General features: G+C 39.6%; 1 protein-coding gene across 6 annotated transcripts in view; it reads left to right on the forward strand.

Annotated features, from left to right (window-relative positions):
* Window positions 1-18,561, forward strand: part of STS (steroid sulfatase) — a 216,593-nt gene that overhangs the window by 150,718 nt on the left and 47,314 nt on the right. For all 6 annotated transcript variants that reach the window (XM_025371987.1, XM_025371986.1, XM_025371988.1 and 3 more), the window contains one exon: window positions 15,565-15,702. In XM_025371987.1, the coding sequence (XP_025227772.1) occupies window positions 15,565-15,702 (138 nt within the window). The remainder of the gene's footprint in view (window positions 1-15,564; window positions 15,703-18,561) is intronic.

Genomic DNA, 18,561 nt, shown 5'->3' on the forward strand with positions numbered 1-18,561 from the left:
GTATCCAGGTGTACAGTCATGTCCCCCACTCAGATTCCTATGATGGTCATGAAGCCAGGAATATGTCTCTCTTTTTTTTTTTTTTTCCTTAAGAGATGAGGTCTCGTTTTGTCACCTAGGCTGGAGTGCAGTGGCGTGATCTCGGCTCACTGCAGCCTCAAGCAATCTTCCTGCCTCAGCCCCCCAAGTAGCAGGGACTATAAAAATGTGCCACCACACCCAGCTAATTTTTGTAAGTATGTATGTATTTTGTAGAGACAGGGTTTTAATATGTTGCCTGGGCTGGTCTTGAACTCCTGAGCTCGGTCAGTCACCCACCTCAGCCTCCCAAAGTGCTGGGATTACAGACAGAATATGTTTCTTCTAGAGTAGTTATGTCACTTTTGCAAAGAGAGCTAGGGAAAAGAAGGAGGCAGAAATTGGTCTATGTTCTGCTTGTTTCTGGAATCTTATGAAACCAGTGCTCAAGCTGTTTAGATTTCTGCATTTAGAAAAGAGGGAAGAGAAATACAACTGCTGAGATCATTTGAAGAGAAGACATTTCTATCCCATGAATGAATGCATACTTAATTGAAAGCAGACAATTCTTGATCTGAGCCCTTTCTTTGGCATCATGGGACCATTTTCAGAAACCAAAAGGCCCTTAATGGTACAGGCAGCATTAAATTAGGGGTTCAGTGCTATGTTGCCATCTCTTCTCCTTGCTCTTCTGGTTTTCACTGTCACATTAGACTGTGTCCTGTTGTCACGCTGCCACTGCCATCTGCTCCACTGATAATACTACTACTAATAAACTTACTTGTTCTTCTCTTACTGTATACTTACTGTCTGCCAGGTGTTATGCATTCATAGTAGTTCTCATGGCAGGCCTCTGAGAATGGAACTGTATTATCCCATTTTAAAGATGTGTAAACCAAGGTGCATAGGAAGATAGTAACTAGTCTCAGCAAGCTCACAAAATCAGCAGGTTGCAGAGGCAACATTCAGAGCCATGTGTATGTGGTTCCACCCCCCACAGTGTATACTGGGACAATGATACCATACCACTTCTGACTTCAACATATTGATGGCAGCAGCGGTGCCAAGAAAGGATACAGGCTGTGACAAGATTGCATGTGATTCTATCCCCCACTGACCAACCCCTGGCTGTTAAATGTGGGCAGGTGACCTCTCTCACTGAGCCCCGACTTCTTTCTCTGTAAAATGGGATCATTTCATTGCCTTTCTTGCTGGGGATGTTTTGAAGAGTGCCTTCGGTGTATTAAGCACTGGACAAACGTTCACTATTATTAGGAAACCTCCACACAGAGCTTTTGTTGCATCACAGCATCAGTTGATTCTCTTTTCTGTGCATCTTGACTTTGCCGTCTCTCCTCCAAATATATTTTAGTTTGCTTTTTGGTAGGAAAGGGGAGCAAATGGCCATAGCTCTCCTGGGACACAATTTCATGTGTTCGAGTCTTGTGACCTTTCGTTGGTTTGGTATCTCACCATGAGAGAAATGGAGTAAATGAAATATTTCCATAGCTTTGTCATCTGAGATCATGTGAGCACACTTCTCTGCCTGCAATCTGAAGAGTCACTTCTCTGACAAGCCTCGTGGAGTAGGAATCCAGGATTGCTCACAGAGTCTGCTGGGAGCTAACTGTCTGTCTTTGGTTGATTTCTGGGCTCACCCACTTGGACTGTATCTCTCAACATGGCATGCAGAGCCGCTGGTTTGGGGGCAACAGTGGCTGAATGCTTTTTTGGGGAGGTAAGCACTTGGGAAGGGAAGTTTCTTTACAACAGGATTCTGTAAGTCATTTTATTTGCTCTCAAGAAGTAGAAAAAAGAGAAGATTATAACATAGCATATACTTTCATTCATGACTCCTTCCCAAATGCAAAATGGATCTCTTTCATTGGGTACCCCAGATACCATTGAAGCAAAAAATGAAAACAGAACAGACCTCTGCTGTTTCTGGGATTACCTTGGTGCTTGCCATACTTAACACAACATTTCGTTTATTTAAGGTCACTCACAGTGGGTGTACCCTAACTAATTTAGCTCATCAATTACTTAAATTTTAAAACAAATACTCGGTGATGCTCATCCAAATGAACTCCATTTAGTCAGTCATGGCAAAATCTAACTTTTGCACCTATTCATGCTTCCAGTTTGTAGAAAATTGTTAGTGAAAGAACATTGTTGTCATCATTTTTTTTTTAATTCTAAGGTAAGACAATAGCCAGAACAAAACAAAAATGACAAAATTACAGCATTTTAAGTCTTTTAACTTTAATCACTTGAAGGTGGAATTACCTGTCAAATACCTGTACCGACAACAGCTATTTCTTGTCTGCCAAGTTTCATCAGTAACAACCATCTATAAATGCGTTTATGCATCCGATTTGTAGCAAGTAAATGTACCATACTTTAGGAAGAAAAAAACCTAGAGAAAACAAGCTTCTTTGACAATCTTTGAAGCTTTGAGCACTGACTTTGAGAAAAACTATTTTGTTTTGTTTACACGACTTGACATTTTGGTTTTGCATAGTGCTGCCTTGCAATTAAGCATAGGAGAAGGAGAGACGTGAAATGACATTACAATTTATTTGGAAACAGAGAGAATTACCATACTTACACACAGAGTAGATGCTTCTGTGTTACTTCTTCTTTGTAACTTTATCCTTGCAGAACTTCCTGAGAGGGTGTCCCAGCATGGGGATGCATCTGTACAAAACACAGCTCTTGTAGACAGGAGTGGGTCTTGCTCAGATATCATTGGCCAAGAAGGGTTGCAGTCTATTCAGTTTGGGAGATGGAAAGGGAATCTTTGCACAGAACAGTATACATTGAGTTATAACATCCACAAGTGGTGTTACTGCCTGGATCCATACCATAGAATATACATCCACATTCATATGGATTTGCACAAAAGCACACACCAAACTACACATAATATGTAGCATATTTCCTTCCACCATGTCTCACCCAAAGCCAATAAATCCTTTAGCTACTCATGGCTCTGCAGATGGCCTCTGCTTGGTTTGGTCCATAGTCTTGTCATTCCTTACCATGTTCTGCATTGCATGCCATGTGCTTTGATCCACTGCATGCCATATGCCAAGATGACCATTCACAGAATAGTCATTTCCTGGAGGAGGATCTTTATTCTAATGAAATTCCTCAGTCCCTCTGCTTGCAATTGCATCGGAGTCCCGCTTGAAGCATTTCTTAATTTAAGAGTATTCCAAGGAATACTCTTCTCACTTTGCCACTGAACCAGTCTAGTTAGGACTGAAGATGGAGGTCACTGGGCAAGGTCATCTTTTCCTGTGCACGCTACCTGACTTCAAACTATATTACAAGGCTACAGTAACCAAAACAGCATGGTACTGGTACCACACTGTCTCAATGCCAGTTGCCTGATATTTGGCATTGGTTTCTCTTTGTGCTTTTAAAGCAAGAGTGGGTAGGGTGGCAGGACTTGCCTCTGTTTTGGGAGGGAGAAGAATGACTTTCAAGGTGACTGCTGTCTAAATGCTAGTTCAATGCAGCAAGCCTCATTGGTTCTCTGTTGCCGTCTCTACTTCAGGGTTAGACTTCTGTGCCCTTGGGCAGCCTCCTAGAGTGTGACAGTTGAACTATTCATGCCCCTGAACATGAGCCCCACAAAAATGTTTATTTTGGACTTCTTTACTTGGTACTTTTTAAAGAGTAGAGGAATGGAACTTCTACATAAAGGCAGTATCAAGAATTGAACTATGATTAAAGGCAAAGCAAGTTGTAGCCACTAGGGACATAAAGATGAGAAACTCTTCATTGCCTCTCCTCGACTATCTGGTATGAGTGGCAGTACTGGAGTTGTTTTCCACTGAATTCCTCAATGATTCTTTGTGTGACCCATTTGCCCACTAATTTGCTGTTCTCCATATGTGCTGTAGTCAGAATATAGCATGCTTTCAATGGCATTAATGTTAAATCTCTTGCTCTTGCAGGTGAATCCACATCTTCGAAAATGGCATTTTTTTCTTCCATCATCCTATTCTTGATTTTAAATGTATGCCTCAGTTACACTCATATGGAAAGCTCGAAGTAAACTAGGGTATCAGAAAACTCAGTGATAACAGTGCAGCAAGAATGGAGGATATGTAGATATTGTATATGTTTTTCTTCTCTCTCTCTACTTTCTATTTGAGTTTCCAGTAAATCTGCATTTATGACAAAACAGTAAACTTTGCAGAAAGAAGTTTTTGCAACCTCAGACTAGAGATTGAAACAGTACATAGCAGGAAAAATATAGGAAGGGGTAGCTTGAGACCAGGTGTTTGAGGCTGCAATGAGCTATGATTGCACCACTGCACTGCAGCCTGGGCAACAAAGTGAGACCCCATCTCTAAAATAAATTTAAAAAAATAAAATTTGAGAGAGATGGGGTAAGGGCATTGTGGCCAGACCAAGGTAGGTCTGGAGAGCCAAAAAACCTTTTAACTGTAATACATAGTTGAAAATCCATTGTATAGAGTATTGATTTTGGTCCTCTACATTAATTTAGCTTATAAATCATTAATATCTGAGTCTTATCAAGTCTATAATGATGTTACCATGTTTAAACAGCTGCAAACCTAATTTCAGGTTCTTGAGCCTGAAACTAATATTGTCTTACCTGGAATTTACATCTCAAATTAAAATTAATAGTGTTTAATGTTGTTTTATAAATTATTTCTATCATTTCCATGGTATCTTCCATTTATTATAGTATCTTCCAAGAAGATACCGTAAGAAATTATCAAAGAATCAAGTTTTCAATTATCATGACCATGCTAAAATGGTCATGATAGAATGACCGTTAAAAGACCATTAGGCTAGTTAATTCAGATGGGATTAATAAAAGTACATGAGAGCATCTGAATGCTATCAATAATTAGCTGCAACACAATTACACAATAATAATAAACATTTAAGACTTACAATAGCTAAAATGCAAAAGCATTTAGTCTATTGTAGTCACGTCTCTAAACACTATCTTAGTCATGTGTCTAAACATGGATTACTTAATGTAATCCCTACAACTATGCTACGAGATACTTTTATCATCACCTCTGGCTTAAAGGCAACAAAGCAAAGTTTGGGTAGGTTGAGCAACTTGTGTCAGGATTGCCCAACAGCCACTACACTATGGAGCTTCTTGGCTGCATGAGAAGAGTTCTGGATTGTGAATTGAATACAGACAGTAGACCTATCTGGTTGCTGGGGAGAGTCTCCTGCTCTGGAGCTGCAGGTTGTGTATAAGACAAGCCCATTTGGACCAATGGCCTCTGACAGTTTTCTTCTCACTCCTGTATTCTAGTATTCTATCAAGTCCTGAGTTCTTGAGTTTGCCTCAGATACTATAAAGATGTCTGGGTTCAAAATTAAACAAGGGATGTGGAGGAAGTAGAAGCTATGGGTACTACAAGGGTGTTTTGGGTAGTACTTTTTCTGCCATCTAACCATTCCAAGCACATTTAGTTTTGCTAGTTAAGTCTTTCAAGGCATAGAAAGGAAATATATATTAGAATCCATGAGTTAGAGTTAAAGCTGTGTTCTAAATAATACTCCACTGAATACCAATGCGTATATTTCAAAAGTGAGGTCAAAATCAGGGGTCAGGACTAGAGTTGAATACCTGTTGCTTTAAAGTCGTGGCCCAATTATAGCTCAGTCAAAAAATCTAGTGCAACATTCCTCCTCTATGAATTTATTCAGCCTGCTTGAAATAATTGAATTAATTAATTGGATTAAATGAAATCATATATTTTGAATAGTGAGCTTAGTGCCTGGCTTGCAAGACAGGCTCAATAAATGGTAACTGCTGTCATTATTCTTACCATTATTGTTATGATAACTCTTCTTTTCACAGATGTGTAAAGCATCTTTGCTTAAAATGTGCCTATACCTCCATTACATTGAGTAGAAAAATCATAGATGAGAAAACGTCTATAATGGAAAACTAAGCAGATATATGCACCATCTTATCCTTTTTATTACTAGCTCACCTTATATTTAAGATATCTCTGGTAGGACCCACAGTCCCTAGAAGGGCCCACCAATAGCACTGGTGTTAAGGATCTTGGGGAAAGAAGTGCTTCTCTCGACTAACACTGTAAGTCTCCACATAAAGCAAACAGATCACCCTGGAGTTAGGAAGATATTGCAAAGAAGCTGTGACTGGCAAACTGAAGGTTGCATGGATTAAGGAGGTTGCAAAACATAAACGATGAGTTTACCAAGGCGTTGATCAATCTGTCCATGTTTTAATTCAAGTGGAAAGAAAGGCTTGGACCTGTGATTGATGTACAAGGTGTCAGCAAAGGAAAACATCATTTTCAATTTTGTATCTTCAGCTTTAGAGATGGTAAAATCCAATGCAAAGACCTAGTTGTAACATGAACTTGAGTCTCGATGGTGTGGTAGAGCATCACAAATATGAAGAATTCTGAAGGGCTGTGTTTCCTTGTCCATTATTCATAGCCTCTGGCCATTCTCGACTCACAGTCCTCCCTCCCTTGTGGCTCAGGCTGGAGGTTTAAGGTTGCACCTCCAGTTGGATATTGCTGGAGAAGTTCTGGCTGATCTGTGTCCAGAGCTTTGCATTGACTTTCTGTCATAGAAATGATGCAATGAGCATCTGTGCAACCTCCTGCTCCATGGCACAGGCTGGGTCACCTCCCAGGGCAAGTTCAGCTGGTAGCCATACCAAACAGCAAATGGCTGTACCTGATTACCCAATCTCTATCTTTTGCAAGAAGAGAAAGTCCAGGAAATACAATGGCATTACTGGATTAAGAATTGAAAGACAGTGTGTTCACTCTGAACTCTGCTCTTTCAAAACATTTCCTGCTAGTCTGAATGCCCATGGCTTAGGGAAACCACTCTTGTGATGTCGATAACCCTATGGAAACAATGTCCAAACTGGCTTCCCTTGAGCTACAGACATGCTGACTTTGGGTCTTCTCCCAGACACTGGAGTATAATTCCACAGAACAGGTACAATGACTTTGTTCTTCCCCGTGCCTTTTCCCCATCTGTGCAGGAAAACATTGGTATGCTCCATGAACATGAGAGCAAGTTGGAGTTATTTAAATTATTTCCAGCAAATGCAACACCCTGGAAAACACACAAGTTATTGTTAAGCCAAGAAAATAGTGGAGTAGAGCCGTGAAGGCATCCCAGATGGTGAGAGCAGATGCAAGTGCAGGAGGGTAAATCACACATTACGACTACCATTAGGGCAAAGATGGATTTAATGGAGGAAATCACAACATTATCACAACAACCAGGTACAACACAAAATAAGGATTAATTACCGGGGGACAATGTGAACTCAGGAACAAACCAAAGAGGGAAACCCAGTCAAGTGAAGGCAGGGTTACCAGTAGAATGGCGGCATTTCACTCTTACAGTTTTCCATGTGTTAAGTACCCTAATAATTACGATTCTATGCATAGTATGAGTATTTACTGTGTTTGAAAGTTATGTGTCAAATTGTCTGAAACTAGCCAAGTCTCATTATGAGCATAGTTACTGAGATCTGTGAAATTCCAGCCATCTCTTTTTATATGTCAACATTGATTAAGCATTTAGTCACAGGTAACCTTTCCTCTCAAAGTGTGGTTCTTAGGCAGGTACCGTTAGCATTATGTAAGAGCTTTTTTTTTTTTTTTTTTTTTTTTTTTTTAAGAAATTCTCAGATCCCCACTCTAGGTTTACTGAATCAGAACCTTAATTTTAGCATGGTCATGAATTAGCCAATTAAAATTCAAGGAACATTGGTATATAAGGTGACTACACTATGGAACCTATATGCTAAGTACAAGGTATTGTGTGTTAGTTTGGTTCAGCCAGCAGAATTCTTTAAAAAAATTGGGTAAGTTAATCTAATCAGTTTCTGAATATCACATTTGCTTACTTTTCCATAGTTGTTTCAAAAATGATTAGGGATGTCTTCTTAACATGTTTTGAATGAAATTTTTATGCTAACTTATGACATGTGAAAGTGAGTAAATTAATAAAAAGCATGATGATACACAAATTAATGGATGCAGTGCCTCTAGTTAAATGGAAGATCTTGCATTGGGAATGTCCAGCCATCACTGTCGAAGAGGAATTTATCCTCTAATCCAAAAACTTCAGAGAGGATGATTCTCCATCATCTATTTGAGGCAGGCAGATTTGCATGCAACAGAAACTGCCCATGGCAGAAGTTTGAGCCCCTTGTCTCTTGCTCTGTCATTAGGGGGAGATAGGAGCCACTCTTCTCTTGTTATACAGGAAGTAGATACAGTATGTGCTGGAGTTCACGGTCTACCTCCCAGTTCCTTAGTTCCTGCAACTATCCTGCAAGAGTTTCATTTCTAGTGCCCTTCTTAGACCTTGCTGTCCACTTGGCATTTGACTGATTGAATCCCAGATGACCTTTTATGCAGGAGTTGCATTAGATCCAAGTTGAGTGCAGCAAAGCACAACTTCTCCTATTTAACTATTATGCCATTTTGCATTCTTCTTTTGAAAAACAAAGGAAAAGCCATAACAAACACCAATATTTCCTGCAGTTACATTGAGTAGGTGGAGAGACTTTCTTAATAAACCCCCCAAAAGACAGCACATCACTTTTGTATCTCAACCAGCATATAAAATGCAGATTGTCAACTTTATGCCTTTTTATTTTGATCCTATACTATTTTTCTTTTATATATAACCATGTAGATTTGATTTTATACTGTAGATAACTCATTTGCTTTCCAATGTCCGATCTGAAGGGTCCCTTGAGCTCCATATGGATGGAGGGGATCAGGACTTAAGTTTTGGAAATCTTGACCATTTATTTCAGGAAGAAGTACTAGATTGAGTTCACCTGTATGAAATGGACATTGTATCAAACTGGAGATGATACACCTATTTGTGCAGTGACAGATAAACCCTGATGTATGGGACATTGGTGATACTTCTAATCCAAAAAAGAATTCCCTTTCTGTGACAGCAGAATTTCTCTGTGCCACTCCACAAATGGTTCAGGAGAGCATGAGAATAACGCTCCAAAGGCCACATCCCTGAAGTAACACCTAGCATTTCATATGGCCAGCAGAGAGTCATAGCCACCCCCAGGTGGTACAATTACTGCAACTCTTATCTATCTTAAAATTCTAGCTTTAGCTGAAATACTGGAGTCTCGCCATCTCTGTTGGTCAGATGTAGGAGTAACTTGCTCACCAGAATAGCTTCAGGGAGACTTTAGGATACCATTGTGCCCTGGAGTTACACTGAATAGGTGGAGAGGCTTTCTTAATTATTAACAGTGGATGCCTGCTTAAAGGGATATATATCTCTCTCATATATGATATGTAAAACACGTGTTTTATATTAGAATGGTGACATTTCACTCTTACAGTGACTTTGGGTCTTCTCCCAGACACTGGAGTATAATTCCACAGTATATAAATATAATATATTTGTAATATATTATATATTAATATTAACATGTATAATTATATATTTACATATAAATATATATAAATATATAAATATGTTATATGTATATATAATATAAGATATATAAGCATATATTTATATAATTATAATTTATATATAAATTGTATAATTAAAATGTATATATAAAGTATATAAATATATGTAATTATATAAAATATATAAATTTTATATAATTATATATAATTATGCATAATCTTATGTATAATTTTAAAATTTATAATTATACATGTGAGCATATAATATAAATATAATATATCATAAATATATAATCATATTAAATATAGAAATATAATTATATAATATAATTTACATGTATACTTATAAAATTATAACATTATATATAAATTTATTATATAATATACATATAAAATATATAATTTTGTATACGTTTCTATAAAATGTATATAAACATATATAATATAAAACATATATACATATATAATGTGTTATGTATATAACATAAAACATATCTATATTATATTTAATGAGCCTAATGCTTCCAAAAGTATAACCTTCATATATATATATTATATATATAGTGACTTCATAGTACTTTGCTCCAGTATTCTGTCTGAGTGTACCTACCTTGTAGAAGAAAAGGCAAAGCGAAGTGAACTAAAATGACAAGGCTTTGGTGATGCAAGCTGAGGTTCTAACTCCATTGTAAAGTTAAGGAACAGTGAGCACTCCCTGTAGGGCCTGTCCAGGATGAAGTGTTTTGGGTGGAATTCCTCATTCTTTCTTCCACAGCAACCCCCTACTATTATCCATTATCACCTTTGACTTAGTGGCAGAGAATCCCAGTGAAAAGCCAGAGACTTGGGTTTCAAAGCAAGTCTGCTTAAGTCAGGACCTAGAAGCAAGAGCTTTAGCACTTAGTCCCGTGCTATGGCACCTCACTCCCCTAAGACCTCGCATTCTGCTTTCGTGTTTGAAACCCTTCTCTCTCGGCACTGTGTAGCTCAGTGCCTGACTCTTAATAGTAGCTTCATGCTTGTTTGTGGGCTGAATAAATGGAATGACAGGACTTTCTAGAATTTAGGCTTCCTTGGCAACCCACATCCACATTTGACAGAGGAAGGATCCAGATTTTTGCATTTCCAAGGTTTCTTCTTTGGGACTGCCAAAGGTCTGGTTAGGAAACCCTCACTTTGATAAGCTTGTTCTTATTATCTCCAGTTAAATAACAAAGTGCTCTTGAAATGGCTTATTTTCTATATTTGTTTCATTCAGAAAACAAAGGGAGAAAGCTTTGGAGATAGAACATTTCATTTACAAGCTATAATGCAGCTCACCATCGGCAATTCAAAACTATCATTCTGTATATATCAGTATCATTATATCTTGAGAACCTTACTGAAAAATAATATTTGCAGACCTCTGATTTGTAATAGATTGCTCTGAAAGCAAAAATAATACAGCAGCATTTGTTCTTATGGGAGATTTCTGTTCACAGTGTTTATGAGGGAAACATGTTAGACCTTTGTAGGATCAATGTTACAAAAAATTAAATGTCAAAGGGGCTCTGGGATTTACAAATGAGATTCTGGCGTAAGACCTAAGTAGTATGGGATCCAGACTGTATCTTTTGGGAAAGAATGGACTAAAAGGAAATTAGAAAACTGACCATTTCTCAGGAAGTTGAGCTAAATATTCTACCATGCATACATGCATGGCAGCCTCAGCCACTTTCACTTGTACTAATAATCCCAGCCCAGTTGAATAGGACACCTTTAATGAAAGTGATCACTCCAGGCAACGAAGAAGAAACTTTGATGAGGACATGTTAAATATCATGGTCATTGGAAATATTGGAATTTGGAGGGAATATCCAGGGAGAAGTATTAAGATGGGGAAGGATGCAGGATATTTCAGTTGAGAGAATCTGCATAATAAATGCAGCTGTAAATTTGTCTGGAGTTAAAAATAGGCAAGAGGAGAAACTGTAAGTAGGATGTAGCTGGCCTTGGCTTTGGGGATAAGAGCTGTCCCTGAAAAACTCTGTGGCACTGCAGCCTTTAGCACACAGCCTGTGTAACGTGGGCACTTCATAAATCCATGTTGGATGAATGCATGAGGAAGTCTAAGAGTCAAAATTGCATTTGAAAGGCATTTAAAAAATTAACAGAAGGAGGCTGAGGCAAGGGGATTGCCTGAGCCCAAGGGTTTGAGACTAACCTGGGCAACAAACTGAGACCCAATCTCTACAAAGGATACAAAAAAAAAAAAAAAATAGCCAGACATGGTGATATCAACTCACGTGTAGTCCCAGCTACTTAGGAGGCTGAGGTGGGAGGATCACTTCAGCCCAAGAGGTAGAGGTTGTGGTGAGCCATGATTGTGACACTGCACTTCAGCCTGGGAGACAGAGTAAGACCGTCTCAAAAACAACAAAAGTAATAGACTATTTTTGAGCAGTTTTATGTTTACAGAAAAACTGAACAGAAAGTACAGAGTTTTCATACACTCTCCCCTGCACACAGTTTCCTTATTATATACATTATGTATTCATGTGGTACATTTGTTACAACTGAGCCAACATTAATAAGTTGTGATTAACTGAAGTCCATAGTTTCCATTAGGGTTCACTCTTCGTGTTGTATGTTCTGTGGGTTTGGACAAAGGTGTAATGGCATGGATCCACAATTACAGGATCATACAGAGTAGTTTCACTGCCCCCAAATTCCTCTGTGCTCCGCCTCTTCATCCCTCCTTTCTCCCAAGCCAACAGTAATGACTGATCTGTTTACAGTCTGTATAGCTTTGCCTTTCCCAGAATGTCCCATAGCTGGGATCATACAGCATGTAGCCTTTTCAGATTGACTCCTTTCACTTAGAAATATCTTAAGATCCTTCCATGCTTTTCATGGCTTTATAGCTCACTTCATTCTAGCTCTGAATAATGTTTCATTGTCTGGATGTACCACAGTTTATTTTTCCATTCAACTGCTGAAGGGCAGTTTCGCTGCATCCAAGGTTTTGGCAATTATAAATAGATGTGGTATAAATATTTGTGTGTGGGTTTTTGTGTGCACATGAATTATTACGGGAGACACATTTTTATAGGAAATTTCTTTGCAGCATTTTCTTTGTGCAGATACTTCTGCATATAGAAAGATGAATTTTGTTTCAAAGGAGGGTGTATGGTCATATGCCTTTCACTAAATACTAACTACAATACATGGAAGCAAATTCCTAAGTCCTCTGCTACCTGCCTAATCTGTGTTATTTTACACAGAAGTTGTTGTATGAGCAAAAGGGGACATTTTTCTTTCAAAGTATAAATGGGGGTTATAGCGCCTTATTGCTTCCTTCTATTTCAAGTCATTAAGCTAATTACCATTTTCAAAGTAATTAGGCTTAAATTAGTGTCTCAGCCAAACAACCCCAAGCCCAAGCGCACAGGTGGTTTGCTTAGCTGCACCAGATAACACCATAATAAATGTCTGCCTGATCATGATTTATCACGGGAGACAAATTGCTGAAACGGCCCTCGGGTGTCTTATTTTTTGGTTCTGAGTATGACATTTACATATATGGTGTGGGTTCTGGGAATGTTTATCATTTGAGTTAAAAATTGAGAAACATTGAACATACTCTAGCCCGTGGCACTTGCAATCAAATAGCAAAAATATGCCTTTGCACAAATGACTTGGGTGTTGTTTTTGCATCAGAAATCATCTCTGCCACCTCCATGGGCAGCTCACTCTGCAGTCCTTCTCCTTCCCCTTTTCGGAACCAAGTACGTGTGAGTACAACCTGGAGTGAAGGGTCTGGCCCTGCAGGGTGTGATCTACCTGCTGGATAGGATGTATTCCAAATCCTATATTTAATTATTTCTACCACAGAGGATGCCTGGGGCCATTGTAGAATATCAGTTGTTGTGGACATCCTAGTGCGACTAAGAGCCCACCCAAAATTTGATTCCCATGTCGAGACCAGTGACAGCACGCACACACTAAGAGGATATGAAAAGGCTTGTTACTCATGTAATGTGGCTTTCTAAGGACAGCAGGTGATATGGTTTGGCTGTGTCCCCACCCAAATCTCATCTTGAATTGTAGCACCTATAATTCCCATGTGTTGTGGGAGGGACCTGGTGGGAGATAATGGAATCATGGGGGCGATTCCCCCCCGCCCTTGCCCACTGTTCTCATGGTAATAAATAGATTTCACAAGATCTGATGGTTTTATGAGGGGGTTTCCCCTTTCGCTTGGCTGGCTCTCTCTCTTGCCTGCCGCCATGATTGTGAGGACTTCCCAGCCACGTGAAACTGTCAGTCAATTAAACCTCTTTTTCTTTGTAAATTACCCAGTCTCGGGAGTGTCTTTATTTGCAATGTGAGAACAGACTAATACAGCAGGTTACTAAACCAGTACAAAAAATAGCTTGAGAGAGCACAGAAAAGGAACGGATTCTGCTTTTATGGTGATTAGGACTTGGGGCTGGGATAAGGGTCTCTTGCATGCAGACAGGGGCTTGCATAGTTCCAACCTCCCACTGGCGGTGAAGGAGGGAGCACCCAGGGTTTCTTATCAGCCTGAGTGGCATGAGAAGAAGAGGGAGAGATGAGGCTTAAAAACTCTTGGCACTCAAACGTTAAGAAGTGGAGTCAGGCTCTGATATACCAATCAAAGCCTAGCAGTATGCAATGACTTATTAAATTAAATAAGCAGCATATGACTATGTAGAGCCCTGTGGAAACTGTACATTGTATACCTCTAGTTTGCCATCATTGTCTTCTGATTTGAGAGCTGGGTGATAGCTTCCTAATCAGAAAGTCCAGGTTTCAGCTCCTTCTTCAAACTTCAACTTTCCTCTATTTTTTTCTTACAGAAAATTATAAGCATATGCAGATATGGAATAGTACAGTTAAACCTCCATATGCCCTTCACTCATATTTAACAGTTATTAACTCCTGGCTAATCTTGTTGAATCTATATCCCAGACTCATTTATTCTTGTCCTGCATTCTTTTGAAGAAGACAGCAGCTATCATCTTCTTCACCACCTCCATTTCATCCTCAGGTATTTCAGGATGTATCTCTACAATATTTTTTTTCTCTCTGGTGTATGTTTTACTCCTCTGTGATTCTCGCTGAGTCTATCTACTCATCTGTTCAGGATTTGAGCATTTTGAGTTTTCAATCAGATTTGATTCTTACTTTCTGTTCTCCCACTTCCCAACTATCTGAACTTGAACAAGTTGCCCTTTTACAGCATTGTTGATCTACCCCTAAAATGAAGCTAGTGCTATTTACTCATAGGGTTCAGTGTGTTCTAAACAAGATAATATGTAATAAAATTCTCTACATGTAGACAGTGCTCAACAGATGGTAGCAATTATTGTTATTATTATTGTTGTTGCTATTATTTTTTGAGGGGTTATCTGAGGGTGGTATACAGTGTTAGTTTTGGGGAAAGAAGGTGAGGACAAGAAGAATGTTGATATTTGTGATGAACAGTTTAGACTTGGGGAATAACTCCTGGTTCTTCCTCTATCAGTGAGGAATATTGATATTCATGTGAGGGATAGTTTAGATTTGGATATCTACCGTAAATATTAAAAGAGAATATTCTCATAAAATATCTATATACATATTTGTTCACATAAGAGGAACATCACTGGTTTAGTTTTCCCATCCAATAAGGAAAAATGATAGACTTCTTTATAGCCTTAGGGCCAACACCAGCTGGTGAGAACAACCTTTCAGCTTCTTTCTTCTGGCACCTGCCTCCAAGTGGCTCCCCATCAATGGACCTGGTACTTATAGAATACTTTCTCAGGTCTCCCTGCAGAATCACTTCATGATACCCAGAGGTCCAAATGGTCCTTCTAAATGGCACTCAAGTCAATGAATCTTGGTGTCTATTCTAAGAACACAGCCACAGCCAGTCTTGATTGCATCACGTCTCATGTTGGGATAAAATCCAATTTGTAAGAACATTTACTTCCACCTTGAGAAATTAGCTGCCCATTGAGTAGGGCAACCATCTCCCTTTGCTTTGTGAATATGCGTTTTTACATGGAGTCTTTTTCCCCTCCAGGGCAGATCTTGAACCTTCTAGATGAGCTGAGATTGGCTAATGATACCCTCATCTACTTCACATCGGACCAGGGAGCACATGTAGAAGAAGTGTCTTCCAAAGGAGAAATTCATGGCGGAAGTAATGGGATCTATAAAGGTGAGAAATGCTGGGATGGACAAGCTCTGGCCTCTTAGCTCATCTGCTGGTCACTTTTTTCTGATTTTAGAGCTTTTCCATAGTTCTTCTGCTACTTTGCAATAAGTAGGACTTCCTTGTGTCATGGAGACAGTTGGAAGGCCAAAGTGACCATTTCTGTTCTGGTTCCCACAGAATTTAAAAGCCCACATCCTGTGTCAAGACATTAGAATGAGAGTATGTATCTCCAAATGTAAATGCAGCCTCATATAATGTAACTGATTAAAACAAGAATTCCTCTACCCCGTATGTGGATTTCCTGTCACTACTGTAACAAATTGACACAAACTTATGGGCTCAAAACAAATTTATGAACTTACAGTTCTAGAACTCAGAAATTCAAAATGGATATCTCACTGGTCTGAAATTACGATGTCTGTAGGGCCTTCTACAAGCTCTTGGAGGGAATCTGTTTCCTTGACTTTTTCAGCTTCTGGGGACTTCCCACTTTCCTTGGCTCATGGCCCCTTCTTCATGTGGAAAGCTAACAATTCATTGTCTTCAAACCTCCCTGTCTGTCTCCGACCTTTGCTTCCATAATCTCATCTCCTTCACTTACTCTGACACCCTCGCCTCCCTCTTATAAGGACCCTTGAGATTACATTCAGCCCGCTCGTATAATCCCATATCATCTTCCCATCTCAAGATCATGAACTTAATCTGCAAAGTCTCTTTTGCCATGGGGTATAACATGTTCACAGGTTCCAGGGATTAGGACGAGGGCATCTTTGGGAGACCATTATTCTGCCTACGTGAACCCACAATAGTATTTTGAGCTGATACTTCTTTTAAAAAATTTTTTTTTGCAGCATTAGCTGAGCTACTTTCATGATGGGTCGGGCATCATGCTAGTCATTGGAGATATTTGATGAGACCCAGCTACTGGCTTGTATAGTGTATGCTCTTCCAATATAAGACAGACATATATAATGTCTAATATATACATTTAGATATATCTAATCTACTTAGACATAGCTTATGTTTAATGTCTATATACATTAGACATATCTAATGTCTAATATATGCATATCTAATGTCTATCTTATATGACAGACATTACATGACATACAACGTGGCCCATTTCATAAAGTGATATGATACCTAAAAGGGCATATTCATGCTAAGGGTTAGGACTCCCCAGCCAGCTCTGCGGTGGATATGGGTTGAAGGTACAAGAAGAGATGATGCCTTAACCAAAAGGGGAGGGTGAATCACAGTTTACCTGCAAGATATGAAAGGATGATATAGGGAATGCTTTTATCTATCAATTTGTTTTGGAATATTGATTATCTTCTGTCTATCTTGCATTAGGTCAGACACAACAGTAAATATAAAACATGGTGTCTGCCCTGAAGGAAGTCATGTTGAACTGGTAGGTGGGTGGGTAGATGATGGCTTGAAGCCTGGGAAGACCCAGTGCAATTTGACAAGGGGACTAACACTTGCATGCACAAGATACTAATGGCACAAGGGGAAAGAGAGCCTCACTTGGCTGAGTAGTTCCCAGGAATGTTTGCAAAGGAGACGCAGCTAGAAAGGAGGTCACCAGTGGCTCTGTGCATCTGCTCTCACTCCCCTTCTATCTCTTTCTGCCTTTCCAACCCCGTGCTCTCTTTTGTCTTGCTAGAAAGAGGGAGAAGCAGCAAATAGCTTATTCTGCAAACTGCAAGGAGCTCAGTAAGGCCAGATTACACCACACCTGAGGCAAAGAGAAATAGTCCTCTGTAGTCTATCCCTCAGGCTGCAGATAGCTTATGAAGCCTTATACTTCTATTTACATCTCTGTGTGCACATCTGGAGCCCTATGACCAGCTGAGCACCCAGGGGCAGGAGCCCTCTCCTACATCTTTTGTTACCTGGCACCTAGCACAAAAAGATGCCTGTTAGGTGCATCTGGCCAACCTTCATAGGCTGCTCAGACCTCCTCCCAGCCCCTTCCTTTAGGTCGTGTTACCTTGCTCAATGCAGGCAGGACACATGATCAATATGTAATGTGGGTTTGATTAATCAACCGGTGTGTTTAATCTGAACAGGATTAACCCCAGTAGGCTGTCACTCTTTCAGCCCTTCTCTGTGTGCCATGTTACTTTAAAAGTAGTAAAAAGTGGAAACATGTATTTCTAATATATGAAGACTTGGTGCTACCCGGCTGAACTGGGGTCCACTCACCCAGCGCAGCAAGGCCAAACATCCACACCGAGGTTTTACAGTGGGAGAAAGGAGGGTGTTTATTTGCAGGGTTACAAGCAAGTAGAATGAGGCATCTCTCACTTAAGATTCCACTTCCCCAATGGTTTGCAAGCAAGGGTTTTTAAAGCCTGGGAGGCAGAGGCTACAGGCAAAGTCATAAGTCAGTACATGGAGATTATACATTGCTTTGACCTAAAAAGGCAGGACATCCCAAAGGGGTGCCCGCAGGTCATAGGTGGCTTCAAAGATTCCCTGATTTGCAATTGGTTTAGGAAGTGAAGCTTTGTCTGAAAATTTGGGGTCAGCAAAAACAAACATGATATCCGGCCTGTGGGCATGGCTTCCTCCAGGCCCCTTGGGAAGAAATTTGGAACAAAGAATGTCAGTCAGAGTTCAGTCCTCAGTTCCTCTTTACCTGGAGCCTAGATGCCAGCAGATGGCATTTTCCATTTTAAAGGGGTCCACTTTCTGAAAAACAACTATGGGACATATGTTAAAGTGTTATCTTTAGTTATTACAGGGAACCAAACATTTTATGGCTCTAACTTCCTTGTCTATTGTTTTACTCTATGATTACCTTCTTGCTTATCAGTTGCCCATTTACTTTTCAAAGCCTGCTAGGTGCCTGGA

This window comes from Theropithecus gelada, chromosome X (genome assembly GCF_003255815.1).
Source record: "Theropithecus gelada isolate Dixy chromosome X, Tgel_1.0, whole genome shotgun sequence".
Classification (NCBI taxonomy): domain Eukaryota; kingdom Metazoa; phylum Chordata; class Mammalia; order Primates; family Cercopithecidae; genus Theropithecus; species Theropithecus gelada.